Source organism: Zootoca vivipara, chromosome 12 (assembly GCF_965207765.1).
Source record: "Zootoca vivipara chromosome 12, rZooViv2.hap1.1, whole genome shotgun sequence".
Lineage (NCBI taxonomy): Eukaryota > Metazoa > Chordata > Lepidosauria > Squamata > Lacertidae > Zootoca > Zootoca vivipara.
Window position 1 is genome coordinate 41,057,022 of NC_142595.1, and position 26,547 is coordinate 41,083,568.

At 44.6% G+C, this 26,547-nt stretch overlaps 3 protein-coding genes and 2 non-coding genes across 7 annotated transcripts; 2 read left to right on the forward strand and 3 right to left on the reverse strand.

Moving 5' to 3' along the window:
* Nucleotides 1-26,311, reverse strand: LOC118095164 (C-type lectin BfL-2-like). 2 transcript variants are annotated; one of them, XM_088654988.1, is made up of 6 exons: nt 26,051-26,311; nt 5,638-5,716; nt 3,717-3,808; nt 2,807-2,947; nt 1,152-1,266; nt 1-272 (listed from the first exon to the last, which is right to left on the reverse strand). In XM_088654988.1, exons 1-6 carry the CDS (start codon nt 26,051-26,053, stop codon nt 205-207), a joined length of 498 nt encoding a protein of 165 aa, XP_088511114.1. In that variant the 5' UTR covers nt 26,054-26,311; the 3' UTR covers nt 1-204. The 2 variants fall into 2 exon arrangements, with proteins under 2 accessions (XP_088511114.1, XP_088511115.1); XM_088654989.1 differs by lacking the exon at nt 26,051-26,311 and adding an exon at nt 9,698-10,033.
* LOC118077400 (C-type lectin BpLec-like) lies at nt 9,562-16,295 on the forward strand. Its single transcript, XM_060282234.2, has 6 exons — nt 9,562-9,616; nt 10,045-10,123; nt 12,053-12,144; nt 13,121-13,261; nt 13,983-14,097; nt 15,958-16,295. The coding sequence occupies exons 2-6, from the start codon at nt 10,057-10,059 to the stop codon at nt 16,023-16,025; spliced, it is 483 nt and encodes a 160-aa protein (XP_060138217.1). The 5' UTR covers nt 9,562-9,616; nt 10,045-10,056; the 3' UTR covers nt 16,026-16,295.
* RNASE12 (ribonuclease A family member 12 (inactive)) lies at nt 18,959-24,735 on the forward strand. Of its 2 annotated transcripts, XM_035135499.3 has the most exons (3): nt 18,959-19,127; nt 19,792-19,834; nt 23,890-24,735. In XM_035135499.3, exon 3 carries the CDS (start codon nt 23,978-23,980, stop codon nt 24,440-24,442), a length of 465 nt encoding a protein of 154 aa, XP_034991390.1. In that variant the 5' UTR covers nt 18,959-19,127; nt 19,792-19,834; nt 23,890-23,977; the 3' UTR covers nt 24,443-24,735. The 2 variants fall into 2 exon arrangements, with proteins under 2 accessions (XP_034991390.1, XP_034991391.1); XM_035135500.3 differs by lacking the exon at nt 19,792-19,834.
* Nucleotides 25,072-25,143, reverse strand: TRNAP-AGG (transfer RNA proline (anticodon AGG)). The gene has a single exon. It is a non-coding gene; the product is annotated as a tRNA-Pro (tRNA).
* TRNAT-UGU (transfer RNA threonine (anticodon UGU)) lies at nt 26,249-26,321 on the reverse strand. The gene has a single exon. It is a non-coding gene; the product is annotated as a tRNA-Thr (tRNA).
* Between the last annotated feature and the right edge of the window lie 226 nt (nt 26,322-26,547).

Here is a 26,547-nt window from a genome sequence, read left to right on the forward strand (position 1 = left end):
GGTAGATAGTTTATTAAGACTGCACTGTGCTGTGGTCATTAATGAAAGGCAGGAGAAGAGAGAGGCTCACACAAGATAGTTCTTCTGAGATGCGTGTTTTGAATGGAGGTGGCTGGAGGGTGTGTTGAATGGCAGGTCTCTCTCGCTGCTGTTGAACCAGGCACATCCCAGGAAGCCCTGGGGAAGGGGAAGCTCCAGTCTTCTCTAGAGTTCGTGCTTGCAGATGTAGGCATTGAGTTTCTTGCACTGAGCATCGTTCCACTGCTTAAAGTCTAGAATGCAAAAAAGACAAGGCAGGTGTTACTTCTTCTTCTCTGGCGCAGATAGATCAGTGGCTTGCAGAATATTGCCAACCACTTGGAAATTTCTGCTTTCCATGATTGAAAAGTAATGCTTCTAGTCCTCATGCTTGTAAAAGGATTATAGAGGGGCATGATAGAAAGAATTCTAGGGTTCAAAACAAAGGAAACTAGTACCCCCAAAAAATCCAAACTAGTTCTGCTTTCTGAATTATTAAAAAAAAAGGTGTGAGCTGTTCCATTAGGGCAAATGGGGCATTGTCCCACCATCTTTTTTCTGGCCTCAGCCAGCTCCCAACTGTGTGTGGCTCTGGCTGTCAGCTTCATCCTCCTTAGTCTCAGTGCTGCCCTTGTAGAACTCAACAGGGATTATGGGGGGGACTAGAATTAGTTGGCTCTTCCTGACACTGGCTCAGTTTACCGTGGGCCTTCCTTCCTTCCTTCCACCATGCCACTACTGCTTAAAACCCTTTTTATTTCAGGACAATTAACTAGGGAGGTGGGATCTGTCACTTTCAATTTTCTCAATTTCTCATTTTTCCACTTTTGAGTTCAGTTCCCTGTATTTCCACGCTTAAATTCAGTTTGCCACACTGTGAAGTGAATTATTGTTAAAATCGTTATGAAAATTCAGTATGAATTTCTCCTACTAAACACATTTTCAATATGAAGTTTTGACTGATGTACTGTAGAAGTTTTTGGCAATGCTTGGTCCGGTGGGTCAAAAATGCAACGTGTGAACCTGGCTCAAAACTGTGGCTATCAGAACAGTTTGTCAGCACGCTAAGAACCACACTCCACACTGGCCACACATCCTTGTCCTTTCTCAGACCCTGAGAATGGATTGCTTACCCGTGGATCGACGCAACTCCACACAGTGTTCAGCATTGCGGTAGTTGTCTGGCTGGTTACTCATCCAGGACTTGTAGTTGTAGGTGGATTCATCAGCCCACCTCCATCTCCTGGTCTGCAGAAACAGAACAGGTCGTGTGACATGGGGCAATGAAGGGCCCAGAAAGAGGAATATACTATTGGGATGACACCAATGCAAGATGAACTGGAGAAGTTGAAAAAGCTGGAGGCGTATTTGTTAGGATTAATAGATAATGAAATAGCTAAAGGAAAGGAAAAAGTGTTAATTTATGCCAGTACAGCAGCGAGGGTCGTTCTAGCATCCAAGTGGAAAAAGCAAAAGGTCCCATCAAAGGAGGAGTGGATTGATAAATTAAATGAGTATTTATTAATGGCAAAATTAACAGCAGCTCTAAGGAATCAATCAAAGCAAAATTTTAAAAATGAATGGAGGTGTTATGAAGATTATTTGGCAAAACATTGCTCAAAGCCTGATATGCTGACATATTTGGATTAAGTGAAATGGAGGTGAAATGGAGGGAAATTAGAAAGGTAAGATCTTATTGTATAACAGAAGAAATATAGAGTGCACATTGAGAGAACGAATTTTAAGATAGAAGTCGATATTGGTACAGAGGGAAGTCAGAGGGGAGAGGGGAGGGGATTGGTGATGGGTTGTATATAGCTTTGATTGTGATTTGATTTGATTTTGATTTGATGTGTGATTTTGATTTGATTTTGATTTGTATGTATGTTTGAGTATGTTTTGACTGGTTTGATTTGTTCTGTTTGATTTGTAAGTTTTAATTTATAATTTCAATAAAGCAACTTATTAAAAAAAATTGAAAAAACTGGAGAGGTTGGCCAATGGGGAGCTGTTACCAGCTGTGATGCAGACACCCATAGAAAACAATGGAGAAGCAACATGTGGGATTAAACTTGGGAGCGTTGTGAGATAATGAAGAGATGCCATTACCAAGGAGCTGTGCTGGCTCTTGGTTTGGGGGAACCCACATCCATCACAGACCCCTCTCCTCCTCACCACTAATACCATCAGCTGCTGCTTACCCTCGCTGGTGTCCCCTGCTTGTCTTGCCAAGCAGAGAGCCAATGGGCAAGCAGGCAGTGATATCTACTGCTCCTCTTCCTCACCCACCACTATTGCCTGGGTTAGAGTGAGAGGCAGGTGAGCAAGCAAGTTGCAGTGAAGGACAGGTTTAGGAGGCTTTTGTGGATGGGCCACTCCCACAGCCCTTGGTGGATACCCAACTGCATTGAGCCTTGTCACCAGCCTTGTCCCAATGCCTAAAATTCCTTGTAGAAGATAAGGACCCTGAGATTACGATAAAAGTAGCCAAATTTTGTGCGACTGCCATAAAACTCAGGGAACAAGTGGTGTCACCACAATGATCAAGGCCCCCCATGGCAATTCTAGGCTATATTTTAGCGACCCAGTTTTAATTTACATATTCTAAATGCTGTAATATATACACGTGTACCGTCCCTGCCGTGTAAATTTTAATGCTACACCACTGAGTTTTACGATTTTTTATTCTGAATGTGAGCTGGTCTGTGACCGTAAATGAAGTTGAATTGAATTGCCATGCTGAGGAGCTGCTACTCGGTGACAATAGCTAGGAATGGAGCAAGCTTACCTGACGGACATCGTGGAGCCCGATCCAGACATCGCTTATTTCTTGCTGGTAAGTGGAGATGTGCTCAGCCACCAAGAGAGTCTCTGCTTTGGTGAGGACAGAGGCGAGGTGGGCCCCACGGCCATAGCTCTGGCACTCAATCTAAACATAGAGAAGGCAAGAGTGGTGGTTTCTTCCCCAATTATCATATCCCATCAACAGGATTGGTCAGACATGGCTCACCGGATGGGGGAGAGCCACTCAACTAACTTCCTGGCAGGTAAGGTTGCTGAGAGTTGTTGGAAGACCTCTATTTCCCTCACAGGACAAGAATTACCAGAGATGGTCTTCTTGGCAAAATTGACCTGAAAGCTCAGAACCAAGAAGACCAAAACTTTAACAGAGTGGGGGGAAATCATAATTTATATGTAAGCAGGTGGAAACATTAGCAGGATTGCAGTAACACTTGTAGCAAATACTATGGAGACAATGGAGTGATATAAAATATGGACTACTGAATAACATGCAGTTGAAAGGGTTGACAATTGGACCCATGGAGGGGAAGGTGGGAAGCCCAGAGATTCAACGGAATCTATAAATATGGATGTGGATGGTTGTACTGTTATATTCTTATACTAGTAAAATCAAATAAAAATTATTATTTTTTTAAAAAAAGAAGGATCACCAGAGATTGATTGACTGATAAACCACTCTGAAAATTACAGATCTGCGGGGGAATAGAATATCCTAACAATGCAAACTACACTTCCCATGATTCTTTGGGTGAAGCCATGACTATTTTAAAGTATAGAGCAGACAGGGCCTAAATGTCTCCCCCACCCCTTCTTCCAGCCAAACCCCCGGAATGGGAACTGAGAAGCTGACTTATGAAGCTTATATCACATCTGGGTGGCTGAGGAACACTTCTTACCTCAGCCTCTTGCCAGCTCAACTTATTGTCAAAATATGCATAGCAGTTTCCCTGGTTTTGTAGCCACTCCCTGGCACAAGTGTCGGCCTCAGCTGCATGGAGACAAGGCGGCAGAAAGGAAAGGAAAGAAGCATGAAACAGTCAGCAGATTTTCCAAAACATTTTTGTCTTAAAGCAGTAGAGGCACTGACCATTAGGGCACTGACCAGGGCACAGCCCTCCCAACCTCAGTCTGCCCTTCACCAGCCCCCACCTGCCTGCCTTCTTACAGCAAGTCCAGTAGGTGGTGCTGGCGGTCAGCTTCCTCCTCCCTGGTCTCAGAGTTGCCCCTTGTAGAGCTCAGCAGGAAAGGGGCGGAGGCAAAACTAGCACCCATTGGCATACCTACCAAGTTCCTGTGGGAGAAATAAGGGACTGGACCAGAAGTAGCAGACCGGAAGTAGCGCTGCCACCATTTTGGAGCTGGGCGGAGCATGCTCAGAAGCGACTTTTGATGCTGCTTTGCCCAGTTCCAAAATGGCCGTCGTGCCAGAAATCGCACTGCAGCCATTTTGGAACTGGGCAGAGCTGCATCAAAAGTCGCTTCTGAGCATGCTCCGCCCAGTTCCAAAATGGCCGCCGCGCCAGAATAAACCGGGGGAAAACAAAAAAATCCGTTTTTTCAGCTGAGAACAGCTAGGAAAACGGGGGTTTCCCGGGGAATACGGGAGACTTGGCAGCTATGCCCGTTGGCTCTGCCTCTCGTTGGCTCTGGCTGTGCCATTACCTCTGACTCCACCTCCCTTCTGCCCTGCCAATCCCAGCAGCCACCACAGTATTAAAGAAAGAAAAGCCAGCTTGAGCTACGCCACAGGTGCCATGGACAGGGTGCCTCTGAACATATGCTCAGTGCACCTGTTTGAGATCAGTCCCTAGCTCACAAGCGCTTTCGCTTCTGACTTTCCCCAAAAATGTTCTTTTTCAACCACCTAATTCCGGGCCGGGAGGGAAGCTTTTAAGTGATTGGGATTGTTAAACAATTGGAGCCTGAAAACTTTGCTCATCTACTGCAAATAGAGACAAGGAAGAAATTCAACCAGGTTTGCATTTAAAAGCGAATCCACCCGATTCACACTTTCTGAACCAATGTGCAAACCAAAATTCAGTCATCCTTTGAAATTTGCATTCTTCTGAATTTTTCAGTGCAGTTCTGCGGTTGAGTAACATGTACCAAAAATGCATGTACCAGGGTAAAGTATGTATTAAAATTGCACAGATGGGTGAAAATAACATACAAAATGCATTACATTAGGAGAAATACCTTGCAGAAATGTGTGTGGTAGTCAAAAGTGCATTTAGGAAGGTGTTCATCGGGAGAAATGGACACTAAAATATTGATACAGTACTTTTTTCATGATGGTTTTTTTTCCTGTTTTAAAAAAACGTTGCAAATTGTTGCAGACATGTGGAGGACTGAATTTAAGATTGGAAAAATGAGAAACTTGGAGAGCCAAAACTGACGGATTTGTCTGCAAATCACCCAGAAGCCTCCTAGATTGTGAACAACCTTCTACCCACCTAGAGTCTTATTTAATGGCCCTATAAGGGCTAAATTGATTCACCACTTTATTTCTAGGGATGTTACCCAATGTGATCCACGGAGCAAGCCCAGATTATTTTTATCCTTGTTAACATGAGCCCAGTTCAAGGCACCCCATTCTAAAGAGCCAGAGGTTTAGTAGATCTTACTGGATTGCCGTTACTTGAAAATGAAACACCTACATTTGTTTGAAATTCTGCTCAATTGTGACTACGTTTTCTGATATCTTTCTGAAAGACTGAATTGGCCAACTAAAGGCATTTGAAGAAAGTTGCTTTTCACCCAAGTCCACTTCTTAACTGCTCATATAATATCAGTACTGTATTTGCAAAGGAAACTCACCTCCCAGGAAAGGGTTGGAGACCAGGAAGCCCAGAAGGCATAGGCTGAAATACGTGAAGAGTCCCATCTTCTGGTTGACCTTCTTCTGAGATGGGAGGAAGAAGAGATGGAAGGAAGAAGAGTATGTTCAAAAGGTGCATTTAGTGAATACCGTGTTTCTCATATTATAAGACATGTCTTATATTTATTTTTTCCTCAAAAAAACACACTATGGCTTATTTTCAGGGGATGTCTTATATTTTTCCTCCTCCTCCTCCTGCCATGGCCGGTATTGCTGCTGTGCCTATCACTATGTCTTATTTTCGGGGTATGGCTTATATTCCTTGAATGCTTAAAAATCCTGCTATGGCTTATTTTATGGGTATGTCTTAAAATATGAGAAACAGGGTACTATACTATACTATACTATACTATACTATACTATACTATATTAATTTCTAAGTTCATTGGTGCATTACTTATTGGCTGGGACGTAAAAAAAATATTTTGAGACTTCCTGCCATGTTTCCCATAAGTCATAGAGCTAGAAGGGGCCTCCAAGGTCATCTAACTGAACACCTTGCAGAGGCATAAGATCCACTACAACATCATCCCTGGTGGGTGGTTATCCAGTCTTTGGTCAAAAACCTATAGCCAAGGAGAGCCCACCACCTTCTAAGGCAGAAGTCCTTGCCGAAGAGTCCACCATCATATCTCTGAGATTTTTAAAACATTTCGCTCTACATTCTGCAGGAACTCGCTCACAAAGTTTTATTGATCACCTCCCCAGAACTTACCTTGTGATGCTGATCTCCTAGGTAGACAGATGTGGTTGTCAGCTGAGCCAGGTGCCTCTCTGATGGTCTCACCTAGTCTGGGAAGCTGTTATATAGACCCCAGACAGAAGTGGTGCAATGCCAAGATGAGCAAAATGCTGCAAGGAAATCCTGGTCTGGTGCCTTCAGTTTTGCATAATTTAAGGCCAAGGTAGTTTGTCTCACTAGCCCTGAGCATTGCAGAAAGGGCATCAACCTCTCCCGCGTCTTGGTGGAGGAAAGTATATTGAAGGGGGGGGAGAGAGAATTTTGAATCTATTTCCTTCTGAAGAGGAACAGGAACCACATTCTTAATCAACCATGAAAACACTTGTTCACAGTCCTTATTGCCTCTGCCCCCAGCCACTACTGCCATGTGGTTACCTGGAAAGAAGGTTACCTGGAAAGAAATGTGGCCCACTTTTTGCGACTATGTTATGCCAGCTCCCGAGGCAAGTTTGCACCAGAAATGTCACAGAAAGGGATCAGGATCTCGCCTCCTTTACGGGGCGGTCGTGTACACTCTAATAATATAATTAATGGTTCTGCAGCCAGAGGGCACCATTCTTCTGTTGACATTAAGCAGCTCTGACCCAATAATACGCTGCCTGGAGGAGCAGATGATTCAGGAGTCACGTGTGCATGTCCCTGAGCTCTTCCAAAGAAGAGCAGCATCAAGGAATCATCACTCACAAGCGTCTGATGTGTGACATTTAAAACATTAAGTGCGTAGTTACAATGATCTAATGCTCTTCACATCCTGTTCATGTAAACACAGCTTTCAGATGCCATCTTGGAAAGCGGAAATATCACCACGTCCTCCTGTCCCCTTATTTTTTTTCCCAGGACAGCCCCTGTTTTCTGGCTCCTTGCTAAATCGCTGCCCATATTTTGTCCCTATTTTGCTATTTTTTTCTGGCAGTGGAGGGGAAAGGGAAAGAGAACCCCTTAAGAAAATCTCCTGGCTCCACCTTCTGACCGTCTAAGTTTTATCCAAATCATGCTCTGATGTAGCCTTGAAAAAATGAAATAAAAATAAAAATCTTGACATTTCACAACTAAAACCTTTCTTTTTATCTATCTTTAAAAATATCATTTAATTGGGATAGATAAAAAGAAAGGTTTTGGTTGTGAAATATCAAGATTTTTTTATTTGTATTTCGTTTTTTTCAAAAAGATTTGTTAGAAAATAAGGTTAAAATACTATCTAAAATGTATAGCTTGCTTTTAGAGTGGCACACAAAAGATGAACAGGTCACGTCAGTAATGATACACTGGGCAAAGGACTTGGGACATACTGGTAATATTCAGATGGCAGATTGGGAAAGGTTATGGAAATCAGATTTGAAATTTACGGCATGTTGTCCATTGAAAGAAAATGATATGAAAATGATGTACCAGTGGTATTTGACTCCTACAAAGCTAGCAAAAAAATGTATAAGACAAATTCAAATATCTGCTGGAAATGTAAAGAAAAAGAAGGTACGGGTACCTTTTATCATATGTGGTGGACTTGTAAGGTAATAAAAGCTTTCTGGGAGATGATATATAATGAAATGAAAAGATGCTTAAAATAATCCTTGTTAAGAAACCAGAGGAATTACAGGTACCGACATACCAAAGTAGCAGAAAATACTCTTTTGTGTATGGAACAACAGCTGCCCAGATGTTATTAGCCCAGAGCTGGAAAGAAGACAAAGTCCCTACCAGAGAAGAATGGCAAACCAAACTAATGGACTATGCCAAGATGGCAAAGCTGATGGGAAAACTCAGAAACCAAAAGGATAAAAACTATAAAAGAATGGGGAAAATTTATAAATTACTTAGGAGATCACTGTAAGCAGATGGGGGGGAAAGAGTAGGATTTTGGCTCACTTGTAGTGGAAAAAACACTATGGAGAATAAGGTTTGATATAAAAACTGGAGTATGGATGAATATGCAGTTGTAGACTCCATGGAGGGGATGGGGGGGAAGTCTTGAGATTCGGGAGAATCTCCTTATACAGATATATTGTGTTTATTTGTACTCTGTATTTTAAAATGATTTTAAAAAGAAAGAAATGCAAATAAAAATGAGGAGCTGTCACAAAAGGTAAGGAGACCAGCCCCCTTCTGCTTAACCCCACCCGTCTTTGAGTATTCATTTGTTGAAAATTGAGGGCAACATATACCCTTTAAAAACTTTATCTAACATGCAAGTGCATGGCATAGAAGATGCTACCTTCCCTGCCAAAAGGCACATGAGGCTACCACTCTGCTGAAGCTAAGCAGGTCCGGGTTTGGACAGTGAGCAGATGGGTGACCACCTAAAAATCACATGCAGTGCACATTGGGTTCCATGGCGGAATAAAGTCAGAGGAGCAATGTAAATAAATAAATTTGCAAGTGAATGCCGGTCAGTGCATGGTCTGTAGGTCCATAACACAGCCACCTTGCTGAAGTTGAAGTAGTCTGGGAGTGGTCCCTGCAGAGTTGGAATAAATACCTGCAAAGATTGCATATATATATATATATTATTATTATTATTATTATTATTATTATTATTATTATTATTATTATAAATACCTGCAAAAATTGCTGTATGCTACCTTGAGCTCCCTTGAGAAAATGTGAGCAATAAATGAATTGAATATAAAACTGGGGTTAAGGGAGAGAGAGAACACTTCAGATTGAAAAATAACATGTCAGACTACAGAACGGACTAATTTCTTTTCCCTTGACATGAAGACCATCTACATGCAGGGATTTTATTTTCTTTTTATTATTTTCATGGAAGACGACTAGTCAGCTACCTGGGATGCAAAGCTTAAGAAAAGGAGCAAGTGCTTTCAAGGTTTATATTGAACATTCTTTCCCTATCCAATTCGGGTACAGATTTAAAAGGCCAGACATTTTTCAATACACATTCCCCCATCTTTAAAATAAAAAAAACAATTAAATGCACGATGTCCTTTCTACAGTGCTGATGAACAGCGATAAAAGCCGCTTCCCACAAGTTCAGTCTCCGGTTATGCAAAACTGGAGAGTCTGGGCCAGGACTTCCTCAAAGCAATTATCTCACCTTGATATTACACCATCTCTGCCAATGGCCTATATAACAGCTGTCCAGGGAAGGTGAGACCATCAGAGAGGAACCCAGCTCAGCTTTGACCGCATCCGTCTACCCAGGGAAACAGCAACACAAGGTGAGTGGCTGGGGAGATGATTCCCAAGTCTTGATGAGAGGGTTCCTGCAGGCAGCAGACCAAGGGTACGAATATGCTTACCTTTGAAGGGTTGTTGGTGCATAGAGAAAATAATTCAGGGGAAACATCTGGTGGCAGTCAAAAGCTGGAGTCAAAAGTGGGTGGGGGTTGCAGCATTCCACATCTCTTTCTTTGCCACCCCAGCTCCCCCTCCTCTTTCTACACAGCTTTGTGGGTCAAATGTGATCAAACCTGGGCCACAGGCTTCCCGCCACAGACCTAGAGTTTGGGAAAGTTTCGAAGATTTTGAGATGAGATGATGGGTCCATGAAGGAGGTTCTTGCCGGAAGTTGTAGCAGCAAGGGCTGTAGCTCAGTGGTAGTTGCATATAGAAGGTTTCAAACTTACTGTACTGTCCACTCTCAAAGGTCAACCAGAAGATGGGACTCTTCACCTACTTCAGCCTTTGCCTCCTGGGCATCCTGGTCGCAAATCCTTTCCTGGGAGGTGAGTTCCCCTTAACAAATACTGACATTGCATGATTAGTTAACAAACGACTTGGCTGAATACCTATCACCAGATCTTTTTAGTCTCTCCAGTCTTTCCAAAAGATATTGGAGATAAGGCTGACCCAAAATCTCCATGAGGTTCATGCAGTTCTTAACATTAGTGGGCCTCTGTGGTGTACTGGTTCTCTGAAGCAGGGGTGTTGTTAAACTACAATGTTCCTCGGTCCTGAGTACAGACCACGCTTGGTGGGGCTGATGGGAGTCGGGAGTCCAATGATGTGGAGGGCACCAGGCTGGGGTAGGCTGGAAAGTGTTGGACTAGGATTGAGGCAACCCAGGTTCAAATCCTCATGCAGCCATGAAGCTCAGCCTTGGGCTGGACACTATCTCTCAACCTAACCTGCCTTGCATGGTCCTTGTGTGGTTGGGAGAGGCATATATGCCACGTCCAGCTCCTGAGCGGACTGGTGGTATATCAACGAAAGGCAAGGGAGATGTGATATCAAAGTTCAGGGAATGTCAAGCAAAAACGTTTAGGGTGTAAAACAGGGCCAATAAGGGGTGTGGCCTGTGAGAGGTGGCGTGGCCTAGGGAGAGTTCCAAGGACCAGGCAGAGAAGCTTGGAGGGGCATATTTGGCCCCAGGCCTGATATTCCCCTACCCCTGGAATACCCTTCCATAAACAATTATGTAAGGCAAGTCTATGCCGCCTGTCATAGAATCATAGAGTTGGAAGAGAGCACAAGGGCCATCCAGTCCAACCCCCTCCCAAGCAGGAAACATCTAGCGATGAGGTAGGGTTTTCTTCCTTACAGGGAACATTCTCCCCCTAACTTCCAAGGTGGATTTGATTTAAATCAAATCAATTTAAATCACAATTTAAATCATGATTTAAACCACTAGTCAGTAAGACTTTATTTTTTTAAAAAAAATTTTACAGAAAGACTCATTCTTGCTGGTATAATCTTAATATTTACAAGCAGATGAAGGTTTCATTTTTGGAATAATAAATTTTCAGAGTAGTTTTTACCGTTATATCAAAAATTACTGATTAGGTTATACTATTAGAAATACACAGACAGATAATTATGAAATTATTGTGAGGTTTAATAATTAACTGATTATATTTGAACAACCTTTCTGCTGTACTTTATTGGAAGGAGAAAAACACTCATTTCCTTAATAACAATTTAAGCAATTTATTTAATGAAAACAATAACATTATAGCATATGTATCCATGTTTGTTAACTGAGGTGGTTGAACAATTAAAAAAAAACTTAGACTAAGTTTTAGCACACATGAAAAACTTTAAACTAATCCTTATTTCCTGATGAATAGCCTTTGGAGTATAATGTAACTTAAATAGAAAACTATCTTTAGAAAGATTTTTCCTCCAAAAGCATTTTGTTGTAAAAAAAATCAATTCAATTTTTTTTAAAAAAACTGATTTAAATTTTAAAAATCCAGTTTTATTTTTATTTATTTAAAAAACACCATTGATTTTTATCCACCCTGCTAACTTCTAAGCCAGCGTTTCTCAACCGCTGTTCCGTGGCACACTAGTGCGGCGACGAGAAGGGCAATTTGCATTGTCACGTGCCTGGCGGCCGCCAATAATCACCACTGACCCGCCAGAAAGCAATATTTCTCCTCCTCTTTCCCAAAGCTCAGTGCAAACGAGCCTGGCGGCCGCCAATACTCAACACTACCCCGCCGGAAAAGCAATATTTGGCAAGTGTTTGTTACAGTCATAATTATAATATAGGGCGGCACAGAGTTAAATTTTTTAACTTTTTAAATGGTGGTGTGCCTTGTGATTTTTTTCACGGAACAAGTGTGCTGTGGCCCAAAAAAGGTTGAGAAACACTGTTCTAAGCAATCTGTCCGCCCAACACCAACACCGTTTTTGTCTCTCTCTCCACGCAGCTGAGGCTGACACCTGCGCCAGGGAGTGGCTGCAAAACCAGGGCAACTGCTATGCGTATTTTGATGCCAAACTGACGTGGCAGGAGGCCGAGGTAAGGAGCATTTGGCACCCAACCACTTACATCCCTACAATTTTGAAAGCAAAATTTGAGAACGATGGAAACTGTAGAAAGCAGAACTCATGATTTGGAAAGTCTGAACAATGGCATCACAACATCACAACTGGGAGAGTCTTTACAGCCCTTTAGTTAATCTTTTCCTAAGAGCAATGATATTCATTAGTTGAATTGTCCCATAGGTTAGCTAACCTTTAGTTCAAACAACTATAGTCTTATCTTGGGGAAGTTTATCCCTGACTGCTATGTAATTTTCAATTCTTTTCAGAGTTTACAGCTCCTGTTTAGCTTTTGATTATATGTGAACCTCAGCCCCTAAACATTTTCCTTCTGAGGAAACAGATAGAGATTTTCCAGTGAAACAAGTCACTTAGCCGGCACCTCGTCAAGGTTTACTTTATTTAGAGGTTACTTTGAGATTGAGAAATTCATGTCTTTTCTATATCAAAGTTTCTTTTGGGAAGTTTAAACCTATTATGTTTCTTTGAGTAATCATTAGTTGGGTTTTAGCATTATTCACTTTATCAATATCTCGTTTCAGGGATTTATCACGGCATAGTTTTGTTTTTGTTTTTGCTCTAATTATACATTCCCGTGATTGTCTTTCCTGCACCAATCCAGCTGCATGGATATCATTGGAGGGGTTTTTTCTTTTCTCCTTCTCTCACCTCAAAATGAGTACTGACCTGAATTTCTCTCCCATCTCTACCTGCTAGTATAAAAATAGTGACTATGACAAGCTGATAAGTAACAAAGTAAAACTCACCATCAAGACTTGTGCTTCTTAGACGTATCCCTCAAATTGGGGGGTGGGGTGGGGTGTTAAGTGACTTTTTTAAAAAAAACCACAAAATTTAAATTCCACTGTGGGTGGATTCAGCTCTGCACCAGCCCTGCTGACAGGGCAGGACAAGATAGGATATGACATCTCTTTTTTCTTCTCCGTCCTCAGATTGAGTGCCAGAGCTATGGCCGTGGGGCCCATCTTGCCTCTGTCCTCACTAAAGCAGAGACACTCCTGGTGGCCGAGCACATCTCCACTTACCAGCAAGAAATAAGCGACGTCTGGATTGGGCTCCACGATGTCCGTCAGGTGAGCTTGCTTCTCTCATGTGCTCCAATCCTGGCCCATGTCATCCCTAAGTAGGGATTCCTTAGCATTGCCACTCCATTTTTATCCCAATATCCTCCCAGGCAGAATCCCAATTGGACAAATTCCTGGAGGATAAGGCTTTTGATGGCCATCCTCTGCCTCCAGTCTGGGGTAGTAATTCTTATGAATACCAGTTGCTGGAAACTTCAGGACGGTTTGCAGGTTTTCCTTGGGCATCTGGCTGGCCGCTATAAGAACAGGATGCTGGGCTATGATAGGCCATTGGTCTGATCCAGCAGGCTCTTCTTACACTCAAATACACCATTTTGTTATTTTCCACAGGAGTCCTTCTCTTCTCCTCCATCATAGCTTGCATTGGCTGCCCGCTGGCCAGAACTCTCCAGCTCAGCTTTTGCGCTGGGCTCCTCCCACTTCCTTAATCACACGATCTAGTCCGTCTCTTTCATGCAGATCAAGTAGAATGGTGCTCCGTTCCTGTTTGACGGAGCGGTGGTGGCTCCATGGCAATGCCGTTCCACTCCTACCTCAACCGTCTCCCAAATTTATTCCCCCATGCTGCTGCTTCTCCATTGTTTTCCATGAGAGTCCTCATCTGCTTACCAGCAGGTCCCCATTGGGCAAGCTCTCCCAACAAGTTGGTTCCATCCAATTTCTCTGTCTGGCCCCTTCCATCACATGATCTGTTCTCTCGTTTCTGCAGACCAGGAGATGGAGGTGGGCTGACGAATCCACCTACAACTACAAGGCCTGGATGAACCACCAGCCAGACAACTACCGCAACGCCGAGTACTGCGTGGAGCTGAGACGAACAACAGGTAAGCAAGTTATTCTCAGTGTCTGCGAAACAACAAGGGAATTTTAGGACAAGGATAGGAAACCTCAGGCTTGAGGAGTCAAATACTATGCCACTTTGGCTTGCCCTTGGAATTCTTCCAAGCCATATCCTCTCTCCCCTGGCCATGACTATCCTCCCTGACTCTGCTCCATGCCCTTGTTTTGTGTTTGTGCCTGGCTGGACTGTGTCCTTGAACTCTGGCTTGCCTGGATAGAGCATGCAGAGGGAGGTGGGAGTGTGTGTGCGTGTGCGTGTGCGTGTGCGTGTGTGTGTGTGTGTGTAGAAACCAGCTTATTGGACAAGGGTGAAATTAACATTCATTGCTCTACTTACCTTTGCCTCTGGCCCTGCCCATCACTGGCATGTGGCCTTCAGGAAACTGTCCAGATAGATATGCGGCCCTCAGGCTGGAAAAGGTTCCCTACTCCCAATTTAGGGACACAGTGGCTGGCCAGGTTCTGAATATACCATGAGATGGAGAGCTACAATTGATCTATGCAATTTAGTTGCCTGTGAATACCATAGCTTGCAGCTGTATACACACTATACCAGGGATAGGCAACCAAAGGCCTGGGGGCCGGATGCGGCCCAATCGCCTTCTCAAAATATAGTCTGGATCACCGCAAGGTCTGAGGGATGGTTGACCGGCCCACAGTTGGAAAAGGTTGCTGACCCCTACACTATACCTTTAAACCAGATTTGAAACACATTCTTTCCCTCACATAATTCTGGGCACTGTAGTTTGCTCCTCACAATTCCACAATTCCAAAACTCCTCACAGTTCCAAAAATTCTTCAGGGAGATGTGCTTTGAATGTGCTGAATGCGCACACAGTCTGCATATAATTTTTGTGGTTTGGGTGTTTCCCAAACCACAGAGAGGGCATGCTCTCCCTTTTTCCAAAGTTAGGGTAGCCAACATGACACCCTTCAGATGTGCACTACAACTCCCATCCGCTCCGGTCCACAAGGCTAGTGGTGAGGGATTATGAGTGTTGTTGTACAAAAAAAAAAAACCCAGAGGTCACAAGGTTAGCTACCCCTCTCCTAGAGTGTTCTTGAGCAAAAAAAATATCTAGCCTCAGATGTGGAAAAACTCTTGGGGAAGAAATATACAGATCAGAAAACAAGCTGAAACTTTGTTGTTGTTGTTTAGTCGTGTCCGACTCTTCGTGACCCCATGGACCAGAGCACGCCAGGCACTCCTGTCTTCCACTGCCTCCCGCAGTTTGGTCAAACTCATGTTCGTAGCTTCGAGAACACTGTCCAACCATCTCGTCCTCTGTCGTCCCCTTCTCCTAGTGCAGGCATCCCCAAACTTCGGCCCTCCAGATGTTTTGGACTACAATTCCCATCTTCCCCGACCACTGGTCCTGTTAGCTAGGGATCATGGGAGTTGTAGGCCAAAACATCTGGAGGGCCGAAGTTTGGGGATGCCTGTCCTAGTGCCCTCAATCTTTCCCAACACCAGGGTCTTTTCCAGGGAGTCTTCTCTTCTCATGAGGTGGCCAAAGTATTGGAGCCTCAGCTTCAGGATCTGTCCTTCCAGTGAGCACTCAGGGCTGATTTCCTTAAGAATGGATAGGTTTGATCTTCTTGCAGTCCATGGGACTCTCAAGAGTCTCCTCCAGCACCATAATTCAAAAGCATCAATTGCTTTACTCCTTCGTTTTACTTGCCTTCACACATTTGAACATTAGAATCAGTTCTGTTTGCTTTCCCCCTTTAAAATATCAAGCGTGGGAACTTGAAGCTCTCGTGAAACCTGAGATATAACTGGAGGTTGGCTACAGAAAGGCCAAAGCAAAGAGCTAACTTGAGCCTTATCTTCTGCCTCCTAGGCTTTAAACAGTGGAACGACGCCGCCTGCAGGAAACTCAACGCCTACATCTGCAAGCATGAACTGTAGGGAAGATTGTATCGCCGACTGTGCCTGCCGGGATGGAACTGGATCCGGCCACAAGAGATTGGCTGACTTGGTGGATGTGTCTCTCTGATGCCATTACTCTCCCTGCTTCCACAAATCCCAAGACCAGCTCCTCCTGTTCATCCTGTTTTCAATGCCACCTCTGATGAGCTGCTTCTGTTCTCTGCCTCTTTCCCTTATGCTTTTTACGTATGTGAGTGTCTCTCTGGAGGTACAGTGTGATGTTAATAAACTCTTTCTTGCGCATCTCTATTTCCTGGCATGCTCTTGTAATTCTAGATGGTTCTCAGTCTGCTCAGCCTCCTCTAGGATGGCCACATGGGGGGAAAGAGGTCCACAGGAATGCAATCTCCGCTCCTTTGTGCATTTGAGAGAATTCGGAGAGGTTGCCGTAGCTTCCTTCTCTCTGCACAGGAAGCTACTCCTGTAGTCACAATCGTGCCATCGGCTGTTGGCCATGCTGGCTGAGCTGGAGTCCAGCATCTTCTGTGGGACCACATTGGCTACTCCTGGGCTACACAATGCCAGAATTTCCTTCTTCTTGTTAGAGCAGGGCAAGGAATCAATGGGACTTCCAGATAGCATTGGACTCCAGCTTCCATCATCCCTGATCGTAGGTCATGCTGGCAGGGGCTGATGGGAGCTGGAGTCCAACAGCGTCTGAAGAGTCTAATTTCCCCACTCCCCTCCTCCCTGGATAGTAACTCCCACCACAGGCCACACTACCACACAAAGTTAGATGTACAGTTGCAAAGTTGTTGTTGTTTAGTCGTTTAGTTGTGTCCGACTCTTCGTGACCCCATGGACCATAGCACGCCAGGCACTCCTGTCTTCCACTGCCTCCCGCAGTTTGGTCAAACTGATGCTTTTGAATTATGGTGCTGGAGGAGACTCTTGAGAGTTCCATGGACTGCAAGAAGATCAAACCTATCCATTCTGAAGGAAATCAGCCCCAAGTGCTCACTGGAAGGACAGATTGTGAAGCCAAGGCTCCAATACTTTGGCCACCTCATAAGAAGAGAAGACTCCCTGGAAAAGACCTTGATGTTGGGAAAGGTTGAGGGCACTAGGAGAAGGGGACGACAGAGGACGAGATGGTTGGACAGTGTTCTCAAAGCTACGAACATGACTTTGACAATTGCAAATTACTCTGTGCAAAAGCGCTCTGCAAAAAACAAATGAGCCTTGTTTATTTCCAACCCTACATGCATGTATAGCCAAAGCAGGCACAGAAGACACTGACCTGGCATCTTCCCAGTACGATGGGATGTATTTGCTTTTGCATTCCACCACCACCACCCCAGATTTGTACCTATGCATATAAGCTACCATGTGCAAATTTGTGCCCTCTTTTCCTGGGGGGTGAATCTGGTCTGCTGCTCTTATCCTGCCCCCAAAGCACGTTTTTTTACTTCTTCTTTTGCATTAAGAGACACCATATGCACCACAACCACCGCGAAATATTCTCAAAACCTTGCAAATGCCTGCCTAATATTGGGATGAATCAACATGCAGACTTCGGGAAACGAAGGGTCCTAGCTTAGTGGTAGAGCATCTGCTTTGCACGAAGACGGTCCCGACGGCTCAACATATCTGAAACTCCGGAGAACCAGTGCCAGTCAATGTCGACGGCACAGAGGTTGCCGGTGGACCGGTGGTCTTTCTCTGTACGTAGAAGGCAGCAACTTTCTCAAACTTTCTTCTCTAGGGAAGTGCGGCTGCCCAGAGCACGCTTAAGCAATAGCTACCCCTGCTGGCATATTTCGGAATCACTGGGGAGGGAGGATGTACACTACAGTATCCGAATTTTAAGCGCTGAAATTAAGCGATGTGCTCTCTCAACTTTAAAAAGACCGGCGGTGGGGCAGGGGGCGCTCATTGCAGCGGGTAGGTTAACAGTCATTTAAAGGGATAGGACATCTGATCATGAATCTTCAAAACCTCGTTTTGTCCTGTACACATTTGGTTCCGGAAGTCTGTACTTAACCTGAAGCGAACTTTCCCATTGAAAGTAATGGAAAGTGGATTAATCCGTTCCAGACGGGTCCGCGGAGTACTTAAAGTACTCAAACCGAAGCGTACTTAAACCGAGGTATGACAAGGTATGACAAGGTATGACAATACCTTCAATAACCATTTCAAAATTCAGTCCAAAACGAGATTCTCATTCCCTCAGTTCCAAGACAGACAATTCCAAGACTGATAATTCAAAGACTGATTATTCAGTAATATGTTTTATATATTCTATAAGCCGCCCAGAGTAGCTGGGGAAACCCAGCCAGATGAGAGGAGTATAAATAATAAAATTATTAATTTATTATTATTATTATTATTATTATTATTATTATTATTATTATTATTAAGGAAAGAAAGAAGGAAAGAGTCCCTAGCAAGTAACTAAGTTTTTTAATATATATATTTTTAAAGCCTTGTTTTATGTCCTAGATTTTGATTCCTGAGCTTCCTTCCGGGTAAATTGCCTCCCTGTTCCCATCAGCTACTGGTTCATCCTAGAATCATAAAATTAAAGAGTTGGAAGGGACCCCCAAGGGACATCTAGCCCAACCCCCTGCAAATGCAGGAATCACTGCTAAAGAATCCCTGAGAGATGACCATCCAACCTCTGATCAAACACCTCCAGTGAAGGAGGTTCCAGCGGAAGACGTGAGCTATGCCTGGCCAAAGCCCTCACCCAAACCCAGACGCTGAAGCTTGCTCCCCATCGCCAGTGATCGTTCCCATCTTCTCTTCCCTTTTGGGTTGATGTTTGAGGCTCATCAGTTGCTGCTGACAGATACACAACCTGCCCCGGCTGTTCATTTCATCGATCACGTTAAGGCTCTGGGCAAACCAGTCCCCCATTGGATAGAAGCAGGATCCGTAGCTCCACCTCCCGGAAGTTGATGGGATAAGCGCATTCCCTCTTCAACCTGCCGGGTTTGCCTAAGGAGCAGAAGGAGGGAGAACCTGCCCTAAGAAATCTCGCTTGCTGCTGCTTTGGAAGTGAAACAGCTTATACTTTAGTTTAGGATCCGTGCTGAAATTCCTTTATCTTGCCAGGTTACCAATGGCGAGATTAGACAGGTTTGTTTTCTTTTACACTCTCTGTCCTCTCCCTTACGCGCGCGCAACTTTGCCTTTTCTGTGCTGTATATAAAATCCCAGTAAACTTAATCAGTTCTTCATTTTGGGAGTCTGCTATGATGGACAGGTCTGCAAACAAAAAAATGTGCACTCTGAGGGTTGGAGACACTCCATTTCATCCCCACTCCCCTTCTTTTTTTTTCCTTTCTCCACACACAATCAATTGCCCTTTGGGAGTTATTTTTTAATTGTTTTTTTTTAAAAAAATTTTTACTAAAGGTAGTGTAATGAGTTCATGGGTGCAAGACTAAATTCTGAATCAAGCTAGTGTTAGAATTTAATTAAGGCTTGTGTGTTAAAGCTGTGTGTCATACTTCCACATCTTTGACTCTAATCAAGACCCGTGTTAAACTGTGTGTTACACATCCCTTTAATTCTAGGAAATTAACAAGCCTCGCCATAGCCTTTATTTTACACACACACACACACACACAAGTTTCTAGTCCTCATGTTGAGAAAGAGATACTTGACAAGGTGGGGAAACCTCCAGTGATTTCGTAATGTCACGTTCTGTGCTACTGGTATTTCCGGTTGCTCTGACTTTATGAGTCATAAACTCTCTCACTCCCCGCCCATTGCGCTATTCGTTTCCTTGTTTTCATAGCCAGCGATGGTGTTAGAAGAGACGGGACATATCTTGACACAAGGTGGGTACTAAGAACTCAATGGGTTAAAATGTATATTTGTGGTGCAGAGTGCCCTGTGTCCTAGGACTCAAGTTGTTAGGGTAAGGAAGGGTGGGGTGCTAATGCTGTAGAAAAGAATTATATCTCTATGAGGGGTAGAATATAGTGCCCAGGATTCTTTGGGAGAAGCTCTGTGATTTAAATGTACTTTATATCTATGGTGTGTGTGCAGACTCAGAAAGGAGGATTAAGAAATGGTTAACGATGTACTGTATATTCCTGCGTATAAGACTACTTTTTAACCCAGGAAAATCTTCTCAAAAGTCGGGGGGTCGTCTTATACGCCGGGTCTTATTTCTTATACGGCGAGTATATCCCAAACTCTATATTTTAACTGGAAAGTTGGGGGTCGTCTTATACGCCCAGTCGTTTTATACGCCGTAATATACGGTATGTCAGACCAGGGTGTGCTTCCAATAATAATTTTTATTGAGTATCATGATCTGGAAACCAGACAGTTTTGGCTACTAATGAGCATTTATGCTGGTGTGTTTGCTGGGAGGTTAGATGGCATTGCGTCCGAGCAAGTGTCATCCCACACTTTCCAGAGCATTTCCCCCATCACTTTCCTTTACACCAAAAGTCCCATCTTTGAGGGCAGCAGGTGTGTGGCACAAGACCTCCCAATCCACTATAACTGTGTGAGTTGAGTTTGCTGGTTTTCAACTGAATCCCACTCAAGAATAGCAACAGTCCGGAAGCACTCAGAGTGGTTTGGAAAAACAACTGACTTCATCTGTGCAATCCATATAAAGCACTCCTATACACAATGGCGATCATGACCCTGCCCTCTTCTCTGGAATGCCGGGAACAGGGATTTTTAAGGGGTCTCCCAATGCTTCTCACAGGACCCTTAACAAACTGCAGTTCCCATGATTCTTCGGGGGGCAGGAGCTGTGGCTGTTAATGCAGTACAAAACTGCTTTAAATGGATGGTGTGGATGTGGCCAGCAAAACAAGCCTTCTAGAACAAGAAATACCTTGAAGCATTGCTGATAGATAGGGATGGAGAGAAGGAAGGATGGAGAGAACATAGGAAGGTGTTCTTTGTTGTACAAGGACCTGGGGTCCACCTAGCTCAGCATGGTCTTCACTGCCGGGCAGCATCTGCTGCATGCAAGGTAGATGCTGTTCTGCTGAGCTACGACTTTACACCATGCAACAGGGATACAATGCACAGTTTCTCTCTGACGCTTCTTTTACCCCTAGGATGGGAGCAGCAGGAATGTTGTTAGGGGCTGGCTCAAGGGGGAGGAGACCCAGGTCTTGCCTGCTTCGCCCCATATCTACTGCCCCTTCCCCCCCCTTTTAAAAACAAATGCTTTTTCAAAAGGTTTCACATACAAGGCAGCTGGGAGTGCTCCAAAGTGCAGCACCAGTAAGATCCCATATAGGTAAATAATGATAATAATAATACCGTACTTTTTTATTTATACCCCGCCCATCTGGCCGGGTTTCCCCAGCCACTCTGGGCGGCTTCCAACAGAAAAACAAAACACAGTAATCTATCAAACATTAAAAGCCTCCCTGAACAGGGCTGCCTTCAGATGTCTTCTAAAAGTCTGGCAGTTGTTTTCCTCTTTGACATCTGTTGGGAGGGCTTTCCCCAGGGCAGGCGCCACCACCGAGAAGGCCCTCTGCCTAGTTCCCTGCAACTTGGCTTCTCGCAACGAGGGAACCGCCAGAAGGCCCTCGGTGCTAGACCTCAGTGTCCGGGCAGAATGATGGAGGTGGAGACGCTCCTTCGGGTATACTGGACCGAGGCCATTTAGAGCTTTAAAGGTCAGCACCAACACTTTGAATTGTGCTCGAAAACGTACTGGGAGCCAATGTAGATCTTTCAAGACCGGTGTTATGTGGTCTCGGCGGCTGCTCCCAGTCACCAGTCTAACTGCCGCATTCTGGATTAGTTGTAGTTTCCGAGTCACCTTCAAAGGTAGCCCCAAGTAAAGGTAAAGGGACCCCTGACCTTTACCATAGGTAAAGATAAAGGGACCCCTGACCATCATGACCGACTCTGGGGTTGCGGCGCTCATCTCGCTCTATTGGCCAAGGGAGCCGGCGTACAGCTTCCAGGTCATGTGGCCAGCATGACAAAGCCGTTTCTGGCGAACCAGAGCAGCACACGGAAACGCCGTTTACCTTCCCGCTGTAGCGGCACCTATTTATCTACTTGCACTTTGACGTGACATCCCCTTAATTTGCCCACAGGCATCTCATACGATTGTGTGGCATGGGTCTGTGCTCCCAGTCCTTTAAGTACCAAGCAATATGGAATTTGCTACAAGAGGTAGTGATTTGATGGCCACCAGCTTGAATGTCTTTAAAAGAGGATTGGGCAAATTCGTGGAGCATATCAATGGCAACTTGCCTTGATGAGCATGTTCTGCCTCCACTGTTGTTTGTTTCTTACTAAATAAAATCACAAATTTTGCTGCTGGCAAATCAGTAGCTCTAGCCTAGACCCCAGCTGTGTTCTCAGTTAACATTTTTGAGGAGCAGTTTTGAAAGCTGCCTATATTAAGCAGGATAAAGATCCCCAGACAATTTCTATCCCTGGCTGTGTTAACCCATCAGGCTCTAATATGATGTAAAAGTAGCAATACCAACTTTAAGTGACTTGTCAGTGAGTGAAGGCTGACTAAGCCACACCTGAGATGTTGTGCTACAAATCGCCCCAGGCCAGGGTTGAGTCAGAGGCTGGAAATATGTAGGTTGGTTTGTTCCTCCCTGGATCATCTGTGAAGTTTTCCTTGAAAGTGTCCTCTCTGTATAAAAGCAGAGCAGGAAAAGATTGTCCTTGGCAGAGGGAGCTTGGCCCAGTTCTCCAATTCAGGTAAGGCCTGGACTTCAACTTGATCCATGACAGAATCAATGTAAGCGTCCTCAGGGTGGCCACATCTTAAAACTCAGCCACAGCTTGTGCCAGAGCTTCAGCGTCAACCTGGGTAGAGCATTTTGGGGCAAGGAAATCTGGGACGTCTCCAGTCCCACAATTAACAAAGTTGGAGGTGGCATTATTACGCCCATCACAGTGATTAAAGGCATGGGTGAGAAGGTTAGACTGGAGGAAAAGGGTGCTAGCCACAATGGCTATAGCAGGCATCCCCGAACTTCGGCCCTCCAGATGTTTTGGACTACAATTCCCATCATCCCTGACCACTGGTCCTGTTAGCTAGGGATCATGGGAGTTGAATACCAGTTCCTGGGAATCACAGGGAAGGGGAATGCTCTTGTACTCAGGCCTTGCTTTCAGGCCTCCTGAAGGGCAACCTGGTCAGCCACTGTGAGGACAGAGTGTTGGACGAGGAAGATCCTTGGCTGGATCCAACAAATATTTTTATGTGCTTATTAAATACTTTGAGTTCCCTGACCAATCATCAGGAAGCTGCTTCGGAGTCCACCTGCTAGGGATTGCACCTTGCAGCAGTATAGCGCCTTCGGGACTTTCTATGGATATAAAACTGTATAACAATATAAATTTCAAATCAGCAGTTCAGGGCAAATCTCACCTCCCAATAACCTTTAGAACTGTGGTTCCCAATGTGGGGCACACGCCCCACAGGGGGAGCAATTTGAATTTTATTGGGGGGGGGCAATTTGGAAGCTTGTTTTGACCGAGCTAATGGCCTTTTAGGCCTCCTCCATGTGAATAGGACTTCACTTTTTGAATAATAAGAATTATATGGCACACGGGAGCATCAGGATTTTAGAAATGCTTAGGTGAGGCATGGCCAAAATCAGGTTGGGAACCACTGCTTTACCTCGCCACACGATGTAGCAGGACCCTGCTATGAGGACCCCATTGAGAATTTCCCCGACAACAGGAGGCAATGATGTGGTATTATTTATGGTGGGGGTTTTCCAGTGGGAAGGGACTTCCATTTTGAACTGGGAAATGGTCAAGAGCCATGGCATGGGGCAGATTTCTAGATCAGGGCATTGCCAAGTCATTAATTTGTCAATTTATTTTTTCTACCATCCTTGGGGGCGCCATTTTGTTCTTCCCACCTCAGGCACCAAGCCTCTTGAGACCACCTCCATCCTTCCTACCTCACTTGGCTACCACCCATCACCTGACAAAGTGCAACAAAGGGGACAGCAATGGCAGAGAGAGGCCCACATCCAGGGCTGACCACAGCGCTCCTCTTCCTGGCGGCCTGCTTGGCTGTGGCCGGCGCAGAAAGTTACCAGAAGTTCGTGAGGCAACATGTTGACTTCCCAACGACGGAGGCTCCCGACCCCCGGAGCTACTGCAACCTTATGATGAGACGCCGCGACCTGGCCACCTCCCACCACTGCAAGCACCTCAACACTTTCGTCCATGCGGACACCTCCAAGATCCAGCTTGTTTGTGGCGAGGGCGGGGCACCCACCACAGGGGACCTCCGGGAAAGCAATGCCAGCTTCCCCCTCACTCTGTGCCAACTTCAGAAGGGCTCCTGGGCCCCGGACTGCAGTTACAAAGGGACCGATAGCACGGAAAGGATCATCATAGCCTGTGAAGGGGGTTTTCCCGTCCATTTGGAAACCGAAGTCCCAGCTGATGTGGGGCAGGAGGACCTGTGATGTGTGGAGTCAGGAAAAACAATCCATGTATTTCCATATATGTATTTTCTTTCTCTCTCTCTCTCATTTTCCCTCCTAACCATTTCTTCTATTAACTGAAAAGAAAATCTCACTTTAGTTCACCTACTCCACTTTTATCTCAAGAAGAAAATATAATTTATTGAATGTAGTCTTCAGATTTTTCTCTCTCTCTTTTTCGTTTCCCTCCTACCATTTCTTCCATTAGCTAACAACAACAAAAATTTCACTTTTCACATATTTTATGTTGGAAATAAAAAAAAAGCTGAATTTGATATTGACTTGCTGCCTTTCTTTGGTTTCAATATTGCATTGGAGTTAACAACAACAACAACAACAACAACAACACAAAGTTTTGGACAATGCGTGGTTTCAAGAGCATAAAAAGAAGACTCCCCTTGCAATGTACATCTGTAGAGGAAACTAGCGACGTTTCTCCCTCACGTGGAAGTCAGGAGGTCCCGGGAGATCCCTACAATTTCTGTGTCTCTAGAGTAAACTTGGCGTGAGTTTTCCCGCAGGCAGAACTCACGCGATCTGTTGATGAAAACACCATTCCGAGGTTCTAATGCTTTTCCTGCAAGTTTCTTGATAGTACTTCAAAAAAAACAGGGCTCGTCCGGGATTTGAACCCGGGACCTCTCGCACCCTAAGCGAGAATCATACCCCTAGACCAACGAGCCGGCCACTTGACGCTGTCTCTGAAGGTGTCTTTTTCTGTTTTGGTGCCGCCTAGTGGCAACAGCAGTGTTTTCCTTCCTGCTCTGCGAATTTGCTGTCAACTTTTTGCTGTCGTCGCTTTTTAAAAAGCAACCTATTTGCTAGATCAAAAACTTTCTTCTGCTCCGTGATTTTTTTCTCATTTGAAACAGAGGTGGGAGAAATGCGAGCCTATCTGCATGGGCCAAGAGATGGTTATTTAGAGATGAGATTGAACTGGATATTCTCCTCCACCGTTGTAGAAAAGCAAGACGCCTGTTTGGTAGGGGGAATGCAGAAGAAAAATACAATGAATAAACCCCCGAGACTGGGAATCCTGATTTTAAACTCCCGGGTGTGTTTTGAATCATAACACTGACTCACCCTAGGACTTTTTAAAATAAAAAAATGGGTTTCTCTGAACCTGTACAGAATGCCTCCCCCACCCCACTAGGAGACCACAGCTGGGATGAAGGAAGAGGTTCCTCCCCCACCTGATCCTTTTATATTTTTAGTGGTTTGACGGGGCAAGCCTATCCGGCGGTGCATATTTACACGGAAGTAAATCCTAGTCAATTCCCTGGGACTTCACCACGGCTTACTCCTGAACTCAGTGATCCTTACTTCTGAGGAAAACATGCATAGGCGTTGCACCGGGTCAACAGGGCTGATTCGTCTTGAACTCAGCGATCCTCCTTACTTGCGAGTAAACATGCACACTTAACACTGTAAGTCCTCCAGTTCCTTTTGCAGAGCACAGAATTATCAACTTCTCTTGCGTGGTTTTAGTTCTCATGATCTAATTTCCCTTCCACACACACACACCCCAAAATAAAGAAGAAGCAGGAGGATTGCGATCTAAATCGTGAAAAAACAAAAACCCAGTCTTACCATCCTGCTGCCTTGTCACGGGACTGTGGGAAAGGAAGTTATTCTATGCCCCTTTAAAAGACCGGCAGATGAGAGCCTATTTATTTAACCAGATTCAAAAGACTGGTAGCGGCGACGACTGTAGCAGCAGAACAACAACCAGGATTATAGATATGACTGGAGACTTTACGAAGTTTGTTGCTGGTGCAAGCATAACAAAGGCCCCAGCGAGATTTGAACTCGCGACCCCTGGTTTACAAGACCAGTGCTCTAACCCCTGAGCTATGGAGCCTTGTACACAAAGGCTGTTTTGTCCAATGCTCTAGAAAGATTGGAGTCTAAAGGTTTCAGAGTTTGGCTGGACAGAAAGAAGTCCACCAAATATTTTTACGACACATTTTTTTATTACTCGGCTGATATATCCCGCGACGCACAGTTGCTCCCCAGGGAGGCTAACAATACAACTTTTAAAACCACAATACAAAAAAAACTTAATTAAAACTTACTAAATAAACAGC